Below are 15,325 nucleotides of genomic sequence, written 5' to 3'. Positions count from 1 at the left end.
ACTTCTGTCCATGAAGCGTTTCCAAATAGCAGGCAGAGACATTGGGGAAATTTTATTGACTTCCCTCTGCATGTGTACTTTCCCTAGGGTGTGATAAACACAGCTCATCAACATCGAAAGGAGCTTGGAACCACTTGTTCAGTTTCATTAATCTCCAAACCACTTCTCATATTTCCTTTATAAAATTCTCTTGCTACTTGTGTGAGTGTGTGTATTTATTTTTTAATCCAAGTTCATTTGATACATTTATAAAAAAATCAGAATTGGATTTAGAGAGTTAAAAAATTAATGAAACTAAGAATCATGCAATTGGTCCAAATAAAGAATGAAGAATGAATTTTACTCCTGCCCCAAACTGTAAATTTGTTTCTCCTAAAATGTTAAGTATGTAAAGGTTTGAGACCTTTTTTATTATTTCTTTGGTATCTCCCTAACTATCAAAATACACAGTGATACATATTTGACCAGAGACCAGTCAACACTAGTATTTGATTATCCTCATTTTTTTTCCCCTAAGGATATAGGAACCTGAGAATTATAATGCAAGGTCAGCCCCATGGTTCATGAGTCCAGAGTCTGACTTTGATCATTGGCACCATGGGTTGGTTTATTGGGGGACATGATGACTAATCTTCAATATATGGAATGCTGAATGTGAAAGGTACATCAAAAGTCCCTGATTTTCTCTGTATTCATTAAACAGATTTAGAAAAGAAAATATTTGATACTATTTTTCTTTATAACCTATGATTTCTGCTGGAGTAAAAAGTTATAATATTTATAACTAAAAGTGTTTTTTTCTTTTGATAGTTTTAAAAGTTCCTCTTTTACATTTCAAGAATTCAAATATTCTGACATTTCATCAAGAGATATTTATCTTATCCATTGTCTTTGTAATTCTAGATATATAAATTGTTTAAGCTCTTCATTCACTCATTCTCTCGACACTCTCCACGTTTATTTTCTCAAGGTGTGGAAACAAGAAGTGCATTCATTATTCCAGGGAACAGTAGTTTTGAGAACTAGGGAAAATTATGCTCTCCACTCTACAGTGATCTCCCTACTTCTTTGGTTGCGGGGATTTTTTTTCTTTTTGCTTTCACACTTGTAACCCCAATGTCTAATACACTGTTTGACACAGACAGGCACTCAGTGCATATTTGTTGTGTCAAAAAACAGTTTCTTAAATGCCTAATTGTGGCACAAATATAAGATGACCATATATCAAAGACATTTAACTTATGAGTGAGGGAAACCAACAGAGTCAAAAGGAGGTTCTAGAGTGAGTAAAAAAGTATTTGCAAAGTCCCCTTTGGGGAATGGTGAGAACAGGGGGAAAATTCAACTTCCCCAAGTAGAATTCTTGATATTCTCACAAGTAGTGTGGACAACCAAAACAATAGGCTGAGCCCCTAGTCTTGGGGTTTCTTCATATGAAACTTAACCCCACAAAGGATAGGTCAAGCCTGCTTAAAATTAGGCCTAAGAGTCACCCCCAAGAGAACCTCTTTTGTTGCTCAGATGAGGCCTCTCTCTCCAGCCAACACAACAGGCAAACTGACCACCCTCCCCCTGTCTACATGGGACATGACTCCCAGGGGTGTGGACCTTCCTGGCAACGTGGGACAGAAATCCTACAATGAGCTGAGACTCAGCATCAAGGGATTGAGAAAACCCCTAGAATGAGCTGAGACTCAGCATCAAGGGATTTAGAAAGGGGGCAAGAGTGAAATGAGAAAAAGTGTCAATGACTGAGAGATTCTAAACAGAGTCGAGAGGTTATCCTGGAGGTTATTCTTATGCATTAAGTAGATATCACCTTGCTAGTCAAGATGTAATGGAGAGGCTGGAGGGAACTGCCTGAAAATGTAGAGCTGTGCTCCAGTAGCCATGTTTCTTGAAAATGATTATATAATGATATAGCTTTCACAATGTGACTGTGTGATTGTGAAAACCTTGTGTCTGATGCTCCTTTTATCTACCTTGTCAACAGATGAGTAGAACATATGGAATAAAAATAAATAATAGGGGGAACAAATGCTAAAATAAATTTAGTTTGAAATGCTAGTGATCAGTGAAAGGGAGGGATAAGGGGTATGGTATGTATAAACTTTTTTTCTGTTTTCGTTTTATTTCTTTTTCTGGATAGATGCAAATGTTCCAAGAAATAATCATGGTGATGATATGCAACTATGTTGTGAATTACTGATTATATATGTAGAACAGAATGATCAAAATAGGAATGTTTGCATTTGCTGGTGTTCTTTGGTATTTAAAAAATAAAATAAAATAAATAAAAACAAAAAAAAAGGTGGTTCTAATACAGGCACTGAAAAAACGTTGGCATAAAATTGCTAGGTTAGATTTTAAAAGTTATTACTCTCATCCAGGGCAATAAAATTGTAACCATTGGGCTTCTCTTTTCCACTACACAGAAATCATTTGCATCTTTATTTGGATTAAACTCACTTGCATTGATTTAGAACAAAAATAATTTGCATGGCTATCCCTTTTTCTGAAGTTGACCTCTACTCCACAGAGTTGTAAAATATCCTAAACAATAGTAAAAAGTAAGTTAAACAAAATATTCTTAGTAATGTTGGAGAGTTTAATCTCATCTATCAGATCAGGAAATTAAAAGAAATATCCTGCTTGATTTCCAAATGCAGAAGCAATTAATAGGCCATTGGTAATGTGATTAATAAGATAGCAAGCCTAGTGTTTTACTTCAAGTTTCAAGTTACATTTAGTCTATGTTTATTCAAATTCAGGCACATAGTAAGTACTTAAATATTTGTAGAATTAATAAATGAAGGCAGGCATTATCTAACTATCCTGGCTTTGAAGGAGTCTTGTCCAAATAATTTGCTGTTGCAGTAAACACTTTTTCATTCTTATGAAAGCATTGAGGAGTAGTGGGAAAATTGGGGGCTGTGGAATTAGACTGATGTGGTTCAAATTGTAGTTCTACAATTTAATGGTTATATGGCTTTAAGCATACCACTTAACCTCTCTAAACCTTACATCCCATTAATAAAATGGAAATATCTGTTTTGCCAGGGATATTGTAAGCATACATTCAGAAAGTTTCTAAACATCTAAAGGATTCTTAATAACATGTACAAAATACCTGATACAGACATGCAGTAAAATAGTAGAGTATAGCCTAAACATGGTAAAAATGAAAGACACATTTACAGTCATCTAAGAAAAATAATGGGAAAAAGTAAAAGAAAAAAATGATGAGAAACCAAAATAGAGACTTCTTTTAAAATCTGTGACAATTTCCCATTCTGTACACCAAATGAAAAGTTTCTATTTTTATTCTATTATTGTTTTACCTTTAAAGAATTACCTAGGGTATAGTTTGAGGGATATTATTTAGTGATAGCAAATAATTTTTCTGGCTTGCTTGCTTTGTGAGACCAAGAATAGTGTAGCTGGATAAAGATTTCTAAGTGACTGAATTTTTTTTGCATGGGCAGGCACCAGGAATCAAACCTGGGTCTCCAGCATGGCAGGCAAGAATTCTGCCTGCTGAGCCGCCATGGCCCGCCCTCTAACTGATTGATTTTCAAGTCTTCATTTGACATGGGTATTCCAGTTACTTTTGCTGTAACAAATAAACCCAAAATAGAGGCTTAAACCAAGCATGTTATTGTATTTACAGATTCTGTGGATCAGGAATTTGGAGAGGGCACAGCAGGATGTGTGAACGTTCTTTAGAACATATGGGGCCTCAGTTGGAAAAACTCGAAGAATAGGGTAGGCTTGAAGGCTTGGAACTGGAATCATCTGAAAGTTTTTCTTTCACATGTCTGGCACCTGGCTGGGATGGCTGACCAGAGCACATACACATAGCCTTTGGCTCCCTTTCAGCATGGGAGCCTGGGTAACTGGACTTCTTACATGGTGGCTCAGGGCACCAGCTACACATATTGCAGCAGAGATGACAGACGCGGCATCATCCTTTAAGGTAGTCTTGGAAGGCACATGGCATCTGTTTCATGTCCTTTATGGGTCGAAGCAGTCAGAAACCCACCAGATTCAAGGCGAGGAAGCACAGACTCTACCTCTTAGTAGAAGGGTGACAGGGTCACATTACTGAGAAGAATATGGGATAGGAGATATTGTTGTGGCCATCTTTGGAAAATAAAGTATGCCAAAATGAGTGATTCTGGAAAGCCTGGTTCATATTGGAATAAGAAATGACATATGTTCTATGGTTGTCAAGGGTATTTCCTTGCAATTGAGGGATTGTCACTGTACTGCATTCTGCTCATCACCCACGATTTCCTTTGTGGTGGGCTTATTTTTTTCTTTTTCCTAATGTATTTTCCTGGTTTAGGTTCATTAACTCACTGATACAACTGTTTTAGTATTTAATCTATTCCCAGCTCCCAAATCATTTTCTCAGGGGCCCATCAATTCCTTGTAAGTGGTTAATTTAAAAGATCTTTGAAGCATGACTTCATCTGGCTCAGGCAGATCTAAATGTCAACCTTGGAAGCAGCCACTGACATTCAGATGTACTCCTTTCAGCATAGGGGACGTATTTTTCTACCATATGGTATATCTTGTCAAAAAAGGGTCAGAAATGGTGACTTTTCCCCTCCACAGTGTTTAGCATTGTGGAAAGAGCTGGCACTATAGAGTCAGGCAGACTTGCATTAATCCCCAGTTGCCACATTTAGTTGTACAATACTGAAGAAGTTTCTTAAAAATTCCAGGTTAGTTTCCTTGTCTATATACTAAAGATAAAAATCATTACTTTACGAGGGCACAGTAAAGGAATTAAATAATCTAAAAATCTCCTGATGTAGGGCCTGGTTGTATTAAGAATTCAATTAATAGTAGCTAATAAGAAAAACAAGGAGGAAAAGGTGGAGGAGGATTATGAAAGCTCCTGAGAGAAATAAGCAGCTAAATAGTGAGTCTATGAGAACTGCTGATTTCCATTATCTTTCTCTAGTTCATACCAGTTGGACTCTAGACCAAAATTTAATTCTTATCGCAAAGCTTCTCTCCCTTGTTTTCCAAGTTTTCTCTTCTTTCTCTTTTTTCTTTTTCCTTGCTTTTCTCCTTCTGCCTTTTTGTCTCTACCTATACTGTCTATTCTTTCCTGTTACTCCTGTATTCTTCGGGATTGAGTTCAATTACATTTAACAGAAAAATCCAAAATAACAGCAACTTAAACAAGATTAGAGGTTTTGGTTTTTGTTTTCTGTTTTTTTCCACATAAGACAAGTCCATGGACAAGCAGTCTAGGGATAATACGGTAAGTCCACAGTAATCAAGAACTGAAGAGCTTCTCTGCTACCCTTATCACATCACTGTATGGCCCAATACAGCTGCTCAAGCTCCAGCCATCACAGTTGCATTATAAGCAGCCAGACATAGGAAAGAGCAAAAAGGAGCATATAAATACTAACCCTCCCCATCTGTAAGTAAGTAGACTCCTTGGAAACCCCACACAACACTTCGGTTTAACAGTGTTTACTCTGGGCAGAATTTAGAAAAAGTGGTCTTTTGTTCTGAGCAGCAATGTTTCCAGCTAAAAATCAAAGTGCTGTTACTAAAAACAAAAGGAAGAATGGGTGTTGGTGTAGCAATGAGCAGTTTCTGTCATTTCCCCTTTCCTACTTCCTTCTATTTTACCTCTGTAAACTCATTACAAAAATGTCCTCACTTAAGAAATGAATACAAGAAGTGACAATGATAAGGACTTACATGAGAAAATACAAATATAAAAAAAAATCAAGAAAATGTTTACTGTAAAATAAAGAAAGGATCCAAATGTAGACTGTCCTCAGAAGGAGAAAGTTAATCCTAATAAAGGAGCTGTGTTTACTTAAACTGTAGGGGGGGTGGCAGAATCTATAGCAGGACTTGGGGGTGATTATGAGGCGCTCTAGTACTTTTCACAGGAGTAGTAGGATGGGGAAAAAGAAACAGGGAGAGTAGAGCTTGGGGAGTAGACTTCCGGACTCGCTTACAGAGAAGGGCAACTCAGATGCAGAAACTTAAGTAAGAATCTGAATACTGAAATCCTGAGAAATGTTTGTCACTGATTCCTGTGAGCAGACACAATGAAGTAGAGTGATATGAGAAAAGCAACGCCTGTCTGGGTAATGAGGCAGGAACCTACCAAGCTAGATGGGATCTAAAGCTAATAAAGGGGAAATAGCTTGGATTGTGAAGATGTAGGAGAAAATTACAAGAATGATTCTGTGCCTTTGCTGTGCATCGGAATCACTTGGGGGAAGGTTTCTAAAAGGTAGATGCCCAGACTCCCACCTCTAGAGATTCTAATTCAGGTGGCCGAGGGTGGGACCCTGCCATCAGTAATTTGTAAAGGCTTCTAGAACCACTGATCTAGAGGAAAGTCTGAAAAAGAAATGACTTTAGACAATTACTTAAAGACTTAAACCCCTTCCCAAATGAAATGAAAAACACGAGACTGTTTTTCTGAACCACACATATTTTCTGTACCCATAAATTCCCATTCAATGTAGTAAATAAAACCCAGCCAGGCTCTTGCTCTGGGTGTGCTGGTTTTGTTGAATTGGAGTGAGGGTAGAAGTGTCCACATTAGAAAGATTGTTGAAGAGGATGGTTTCCTCTTCATTATTCTTTGGGTGGTGGCAGCAAATAGTTCACTTGAGAACAATGAGTTCCTGATGAACTTCAGGAGTCTGCAGTTCAAGGAAGGCATCTTTTTTGGAGGAATATTTCATCTTTATCTGACTCTCCCTAGATGGTAAATGGTTGTTAAAATGGCAATTAAAAAAAGGAGGGGTGGTGGTTTCCAACGTGACGTCCTTTGGCCTGACGACCACAAGATGAAATACCTTGTAGTAACAATATCCACATGTTTTATAAACTGTATTAAAACTTTGACAATACATGCTATGCAAGAATTAAAATACGAAACGTGGGATAGAATGTTCTTCTTTCGTCTCTTGGGATTTCTCCACTTAAAATATCTCTTTAATCCCCAATTATCATAATAATCATTAAAAGATGAACAATGTTTATTGCATTATTTTTGAACTATGAGAAAGCTTTAATTGATCTGGTTTTATTGTCTTTCTGTGTGACAGGTGGTGAAGTTTACCAAATCCTTTGAATTGATGTCCCCAAAGTGTAGCACTGATGCCGAGAACAGGTAGGGCTTATTGGTTTCACATTTGCCTTTTCATGTGCTTGGTCTTGGTGTCAGCAGCATCGCATAATTCTTTGTGGATAGGAGTTGTGTCTTTCTCTACATAGCAAGTGCAGCTGACTGTCATTGCTTCTCTGAATGCCAGAGGTTAAATAAAAACTATAATTTAACAATACATGCATATATATCGTTTTCATTCAGTTTTTAGGACCAATCTTAGTACTTTTTAAATGCTTAAAATGTTGCATTTAGCTTTTAGTCCCTTTTGTCCCTGATCTTTGAAATATTTTCTGAATAAATCTTAAAATATTCTGCTGATTTCTGAGTTTTGTATTCAAATTATTTTGCAAATTAATATGACGTGACAATGGAGCCAACCTGTTTTCTTTTAACCAAAAGTTTCAATTTCTCCACACACCCAACATTTGGCTAAAACTACTAATGGAAAAGGCTTTCTTTAGACATTCTCCCCAATTTTCTGCCTCGTTCTAACCCATTCTTTCTCCTCCTTCTTTTTGTTTGCTTACATCTGGCTAATAATATCTTGGAAAAAAGAGTGAGAGTTTCTCATAATTCACTTTTGATTGCTGTTGGCTTTTCTGAGGTTATAACAGGGTAAAAAGTGAGGGATGGAGACAATCCATGAATTTCTGATAGCTTTGCATTGCCCTAAACTGGACCCTGAGCTGGCTGCTACAAAAAAACTGATTCTCTTTACTTTGATCACCTCTAAAGGAAAGGTTAAAAAAAAAAAAAAGAAAAAGAAATTGAACAAAATACAGAGATATGGAGAGAGGTAAAGAGCCTAGGACAGTATAATAAATCTGACAATGATTACGATACTGATACCAGGCACAACCATGTGAGCAGCTCCGTTTACTGAGGACTGTGCCAAATGCTTTACATGCATTTAATCCCCCAAACAATCCTATGAGGTAGATATCATTACTCCTGCATAACAGAGGAGAAAACTGAGGTTCAGTGAGTTTAAATTACTTGTTCAAGGCCTGCCACCAGTAAGTGGTAGTCCCATCCAAGAGCAAGTACACCTAGATAAGACTCTCCCATCCTCTGAACTTTGATCCCCTCACCATGCACAATTTAAAATCTGATGGTTGATCTCATATAGTAAATATATGTTGGGCTATTGCTTCCCAAATCTGGCTGACCTTCAAAATCAGCTTGGAGACTAGGTAAAAAGAAAATTCTCAGGACCCACATTGAAAGACTTTGGTTCAATATGTCAAAAGTGAGGTCTTGAAGATGGGTACATGCAAACTCCCCAGGTAATGCCTGTTTCAAGATGTGCTATTCAAGGGTAATTTGATTTTATATACCTGTTACCGACTTTGAGATTAGGAAATAGAAATCAGTGCATTAAAATGGACACTTTATTTAGTTACTTTACTTATAAAGAAAATGAAGTTTAAATGAGACCTATGCTACGTACTATATAATTCCATCTATAGGACATTCTGGAAAAGACAAAATTTTATAGGAACAACAAACAGATTAATAGTTGCTATGGGCTGGAGGTAGAGAGAGAGGTTGACTACAAAAGACTATAGAGAATGTGATGGAACTGTTTTAAATCTTGATTGTGGTGTAGTTATAAAACTGCATGCATTTGTCAAAACTAGAACTGTGTGCTGCTTTGAAAGGAAGTATGTCCCCTAGAAAAGCCATGTTTTAATCAAAATCCCATTCCCTATTCAATACTGTATGTTTAAAACTGTAATCAGATAATCTCCCTGGATGATGTGATTAATCAAGAGTGGTTGTTAAGCTGGATTAGATGACAACATGTCTCCACCCATTTGAGTGGGCCTTGAGAAGTTCTGGAGTCCTATAAAAGAGGAAACATTTTGGAGAATGAGAGCAACTCAGAGAGAGCCAGAGAAGAACGATATATCCATAAAAGCCCACAAGCCAGTGACCTTTGGAGATGAAGAAGGAAAACGCCTCCCAGGGAGCTTCATGAAACAGGAAGCCAGGAGAGAAAGCTGACAGATGACTCTGTGTTCACCATGTGCCCTTCCAGCCAAGAGAGAAACCGTGACCGTGTTCACCATGTGCCTTCTTGGATGAGAGAAAGACCTTGAACTTCATTGGCCTTCTTGAACCAAGATAGCTTTCCCTGGATGCCTTTGATTGGACATTTCTATAGACTTGTAATTGGAACATTATCTAGGCCTTAGAACTGTAAAGTAGCAATTTATTAAATTCCCCTTTTTAAAAGCCATTCTGTTTCTGGTATATTGCATTCTAGCAGCTAGCAAACTAAAACAAACTATATATTAAAAAGATGAATTTTACTGTATGTAAACTCTTCTTTAAAATGGAAAAAAAGAGCCCTCTTCTAAGTGGTTTTTATTTCATGAAAATATATTTATGTTCACATCTATATCTAATGTCAGCTAATCTATACCTAATAAAGATATTTAAGCATAGAGAGTTACTAGCAGTATACTCAGCAGTTTTCCTAAATAGAATGTTGTAACATAATATGAAATGCAATTGAAAAATATATAGTAGTGCTGTTTCTTTATATCTCTCCTATATGAGGTGGGTAAGCTTTATGAGTTATTAAAACTCAACATTTGAAATGCTAATACAATTTTGTTCTTTTCTATACTGCTGAACATGTTCCCATGGTCACCGCAGAGTTAAAAAACTTCTGGCCTTTTGATTATTTTTAATCTGAAAAAACTTCCATGTCAAAACTAAATGACCCAGGGTAAACTCTCAGATAATAAAAAACAAAGAAAGAAAGGTCAGATTTTCTTTAAAGAGACATTTGAACAGTGCCTTTGAACTTGGATGAGATAGTCCTCTCCATCATCTATTTATGGTCTTTGCATTAATGTAGGGTGCCCATTCATCTCAAAAGACCTTTCCTGGATTATCCAGTAATTTTCCTCTTGTACATGCAGCTCTTCAGTCATTTATTGGAAGTTAAAGGAATAAAGACAAGTTAGCTTTCACATTTACTTTGTCAGTGACCATGGAGAGACATTGAAACAGAATATGGACCTACAAATCACAGCCTGCTCTCAACATTTGTAAATTTCATCACTTAACATCTTCACTACAGAAGATGTCCATTAGACACCTTAGTCCTTGAGACATAATTCAGAGTTATAATGGGATTGTTTAACAAAGTTTCCAGGTATTACTTTCATACTGATGAACTCATGTTTAGAACTTGCCCCTTAATAAACAGTCCTTGAAGATATTTTTAAATCAGTTTTATAGCTGACTCATCCTTTCTGCTTATTGGCTTATGTAACCAACTCCTTTGTCGCAATTAGTCTCTTCTTGATCCCCATGCAATTAATATCAACCAATTCAAGAAATGATTTGATCCACCCTCTCTGTGATGTGTGTACCACCTCTGGGACATCCTTCATAACAACACAGCAATAAAAATCTTGCTGATGGACTTCTTCCATTGAAGGTCTAATTGTTAGATATTTTATGTTGAATTACATTCCTATAACTTTTGTTGTTTGTTCTAAATTTGTCCACTGAAGATAGTTATCCCTTCATTAATTTTATTTCTTCGGTAGCCATTTATTGAGTACTTACTCCATGCTGGATGTTCTGCCAGCTGATGGAGTTACAGAGATTAAAAAAGAAATCCGCAGTCTCTGCCCCTGAGGATCTCAAGGCCAGTGAACAGGATTGGGAATAGGTTAAGAATATAATATCAAGTAGCCCAAATTTTGCCAGGCTTCCAGGCTATAGCTGTAAATAGTCACAATAACAGTAATAATTAATATTTGACTGCTTTGTCATTTTTCCCCACTCATGTAAAATCCCCTGCCCTTGAAGTATTTCTTAGAGTCCCCAAAATGTTTGTTTGAACCAGTTTTGTTGCTGACTCATCATTTTTTCCAAATACTCACCCATAAATTTTATCTCTCCCTCTGGACATGGCAGAGCAGCATCTCAGTATGAGCTTCCTACCTGTGCTGATTTGAAAGGATTTATGTACCCTAGAAAAGCCATATTTTAATCCTAATAGTTTTGTGGGAGCAATGGTTTCTTCTAATCCCTATTCAGCCCTATAGATTGGAGAGTTGATTAGGTTATCTCCATGGACATGTGACTCAATCAATTGTGGGTATTAAACTTGATTGAATGGAGACATATCTCCACCCATTCTATGTGGGTCTTGATTAGTTTATCAGAATTCTATAAAAGAGGAGACATTTTGGAGAGAGTTCCCTCTTTGAGAACAGAGGAGAAAGCCACAGAACCGCAATGGAAGGACGAGAGAACCAGAGTCCATCAGCCAGTGACCTTGGGGGTTGAAGAAGGAAAACACCTCCTGGGGAGCTTCATGAAGCAAGAGGCCTGGAGAGAAAGCCAGCAGATGGTGCACTGTTTGCCATGTGCCCGTCCAGCTGAGAAAGAAATGCTGAATGTCATCAGCCTTCTTGAACCAAAGTATCTTTCCCTGGATGCCTTAGATTGGACATTTCTATAGACTTGTTTTCATTTGGACAAATTCACAGCCTTAGACCTGTAAACTGGCAATTTATTAAATTCCCCTTTTTAAATGCTGTTCCATTTCTAGTATAGTGCATTCTGGCAGCTGGCAAACAAGAACACTGCCCCACTCTAGAAATTCTTTGGGTATAACTGCCCTACTTACCAGTATAAGTACTGCCTCAGTACCCCCAGAACTGTCTTTTTTTGGCCTTCCCAAACCTGAGCATAGCTGAGTAATTCGTGCAGAAGCAAGAAGACTCTCATCCCCTATAATGTATCACAGCTTGTTGCCTGTCCCTAAACATCCCTGTGTACACCGATTTTTACAGTTTTTCCTAAAGTTTTTGTCTGCAGCCCCTCCTTCTCCAAAGGACTCAGACATCCATGGGGCCAGGCTTAGGAAACAGATCACAGGTTGTGGGTCAGTCACCAAGCTGTTCTCTTGATTTCCTTACTTTTCTTCTACCTCAGCTACCAGCTTGGATGCCCAAGGTCTTCTCACAGTCCCTTCCTTCCATGCAACTAAAGTGCAAGACCCTTTGTTTAATGGACCTTTAAAAATGCAGGTCAGCTTTGAGCCTCAGGAGAATGGAAAGCTAATATATTTTATTTGAAAAGATGAGGGGGTATGATAGACAGTATAATGCCTCCCGCCCAAAGATATCCATGTACTAATTCCTGGAACCTGTGAATATGTTACCTAACATGGCAAATGGAATTGGCAGATGTGATTAATTTAAGAATCCTGGATTATTGGGGGAAGGCCCAATGTAATCATGAGGGTCTCTATAAGTGAAAGAGGAAAACAGAAAAGTCAGAGAAGGAGATGTGATAACAGTTGCAATTAAGAGTGATATAGTTTGAGAATGACTGGACCCACCATTGCTGGTTTTGAAGATGGGGAATGGACCATGGATATTTCAATGTGCTGTTAATTTTTACCTTCTTTTCTTCCACAATTTTGCATGGAATCTACTCTTATAAACATATTACTCCTTCCAGGAATGTTGTGCAACCGTTCCTGACTTCTCTGTAACTCTTTCCTTTAGGCCCCCAGCCTCCGTGGCCCAAAACCTATAGTTCTTTAAAGGGGAACCAGCTTCCATGTCAGTTATAATGAGGCAAGATTGCAGCATGAATTCTACAGTTGGTCTGAGGACCTGTTAGCAAGACTCCCAGAGATACGTGGGTAGCCATCCTTTGTTCTTATCTAGCAGCCTATGATGCAATTGGGGATAGCCTCAAACAGACTATATTAGCCTAAAGAGACTAAGGTTGATAAATGAGGATTTTGTTTGTTCCTGAGTGTATTGTGACTGTACCCTGCAGCCATATTGTACATTTTATAACTCTGAGATGCATCTGGCCCAGGTGAGGTGATTTCCAGCATCTCTCCATATTAAAATTATGACTCTGGGCCTGTAGGAAAAGTCAAGCTCCCAGAAGGTCTGTTCTGATTCACCTTCACTTGGTCATTGCCCCTCAAAAACAAAGCCCTGATAAGGCTTTCAGGAGTCAAAAATTCTGCTCCTACCTTGGAGAATGTTGTTAAATGTCTTTACCATGAACCCTGACTATTCCAGCTTCATTGTGTATCCCTTAGATGCTGGCTTTCAACCTTTTTTTTTAACTACAGCCTGCAAAAAAACTATATTTCCTATCCAAACCCAGTTGATGTATATAAATATATGTGTGAACACACACATGTTTCATGAAACTACTTAATTTTTGTGGTGGTTTGGAGCTATATGTAGCTCAGAAAAGCATGTTTGTAAATTTAATCATTCCTGTAGGTGTCCATTTTCAAGTAGGACCTTTTGGTGAAACTACTTCAGTTAAGGAGTGGCCCAGCTGAGTCAGGATGGGTCTGAATCCTATTACTGCAGCCCTTTATTAGGGGAATGAAGTGCAGATAGAGAGAGAAAGCCATAAGAGCAAGAACTGAAGGTCACTGGAACTAGAACAGAAGGGATAGGTCAGGAGAGGTTACCACGTGCATTGCCTTGGGACAGAGGAGCTCAGGATCAAGGATCACTTGGACCAAGGATCAGCCAGCCCCAGAATACCAGTCTCTGAGAAGAAAGGATTTCCTTGATGACACCTTGATTTGGACTTTTTCCTAGCCTCAAAACCATCAGCCATCAAATTCCCATTGTTTAAGCCAACTCATTGCATGGTATTTACTTAAACAACTTGACACTCCCGTTATGCATATGTTGGAATAGTTCATGATGTCCCACAGTTCTCCAAGACTGTTCATTTCTCTTAATACGTTTTTCTTTCTGTTCCTCAGACTAGATATTCTCAATTAATCTATTTTCAAGTTCACTGCTTCTTTCTTCTGCCTGCTCAAATCTTCTGTAGAGCACCTTTAATGAATGTTCATATCAGTTATTGTATTTTTAACTACTGAACTTCCATTTGTTTCCTTTTTTATAATTTATATTTCTTTATTTATGTTCTTTACTTGGCGAGACATTGTTCTCATATTTTCTTTTATTTCTTTAGATATTGTTTCCTCTGGTACTTTGAACATATTTATAATAGTTGATTTAAATCTTTGTCTAGTAAGTCCAACATCTGGGCTTACTTAGGGACAGATTCTATTGAAGACACTTTTGTCCTGTGTTTGGGCCATACTTTCCAATTTCTTGCACACCTAATATTTCTCAGTTAAAAGCTGAATATTAGGAATAATATAATGTGACAACTCTGGAAAGCAGATCCCCTCCCCTGTCACCAAGGGTTTGTTATTGCTATGTTGTTTGTTTGTTTAGTGACTTTCCTAAACTAATTCTGTAAAGTCTGTATTCTTTGTCACATGTGACAACTTAAGTCTCTGTTCGATTAACTTGGTTGTCAGCTAATGGTTGGATAGAGATGTCCTTAAATCCCTCAAATCTGTAAGTCTTCAAAAGTTGCAAACTTTTGGTTAATTTCTGGGGTTCTGCAAAAGTTAATGTTGGCAATTTTTGCTAATGTTCTCACTGCTTTTATGGAGGAGCAGATTTTTGGTAGTACTAACTCCACTATTCTGAAAGTTCTCTTCTTTTCCTTCTTTCACCTTTATTTCCTTACTAGTAAGAGTAGTAGGGTATCTTAGGTAACGTTACTCACTAATATAAGACAGTATATTTTCACAGTATATCATGAATATATCCTCTTTATTTTACTTTCTTCTGTATGAATCTTCTTTCTTCTATTGTGCCTCTGCAAGGAAGGATATGATGGATGCTTCACGTATAATATGTTACCTAATTTTATTTTGAGGAAATAAGCAAAACTTTAAAAAAATTAAAACTTCTCTAACACTACCACTGCCAGTCATCTTGGAACATAAAGCTAGGTTTTTTGTTGCTATGTAACTTCCTTTAAACAAGAACCTCAGGATATCGTTTTTGATTGTGTATTGTCTAGCACACTGGGGGCTGCTGAACCTCATTTTGCCAATATTTAATGTTGTTAACTGAAGAGAGATCCAGATGGTCCCGGAGGTTCATTTCCACCCCCGTTGCAGTTGTTTAGCAAGAGGATGACTCAGCAGGTCTGAGTTAGCTCAGTGGAAGGCAAGATCAGTTCCAGAGGCTGAGCTCTGAGGCTCCCTTGTGTCCCAGAAGATCCATTGTTACAGAGACACCTAGCTATTCCCTGCTTCCTTTCCCT

At 37.7% G+C, this 15,325-nt stretch overlaps 1 protein-coding gene across 1 annotated transcript in view; it reads left to right on the top strand.

Annotated features, from left to right (window-relative positions):
• PDE11A (phosphodiesterase 11A) overlaps window positions 1-15,325 on the top strand; it is a 480,527-nt gene that overhangs the window by 224,909 nt on the left and 240,293 nt on the right. Inside the window, exon 7 of the mRNA XM_077151782.1 lies at window positions 7,104-7,168. Coding sequence (XP_077007897.1) covers window positions 7,104-7,168 — 65 coding nt within the window. The remainder of the gene's footprint in view (window positions 1-7,103; window positions 7,169-15,325) is intronic.

The sequence above is a fragment of the Tamandua tetradactyla genome, chromosome 3 (genome assembly GCF_023851605.1).
Source record: "Tamandua tetradactyla isolate mTamTet1 chromosome 3, mTamTet1.pri, whole genome shotgun sequence".
NCBI classification, from domain to species: Eukaryota; Metazoa; Chordata; class Mammalia; order Pilosa; family Myrmecophagidae; genus Tamandua; species Tamandua tetradactyla.
The sequence above is the reverse complement of the archived record's forward strand: the minus strand, read 5'-3'. Positions and strand labels throughout refer to the sequence as shown.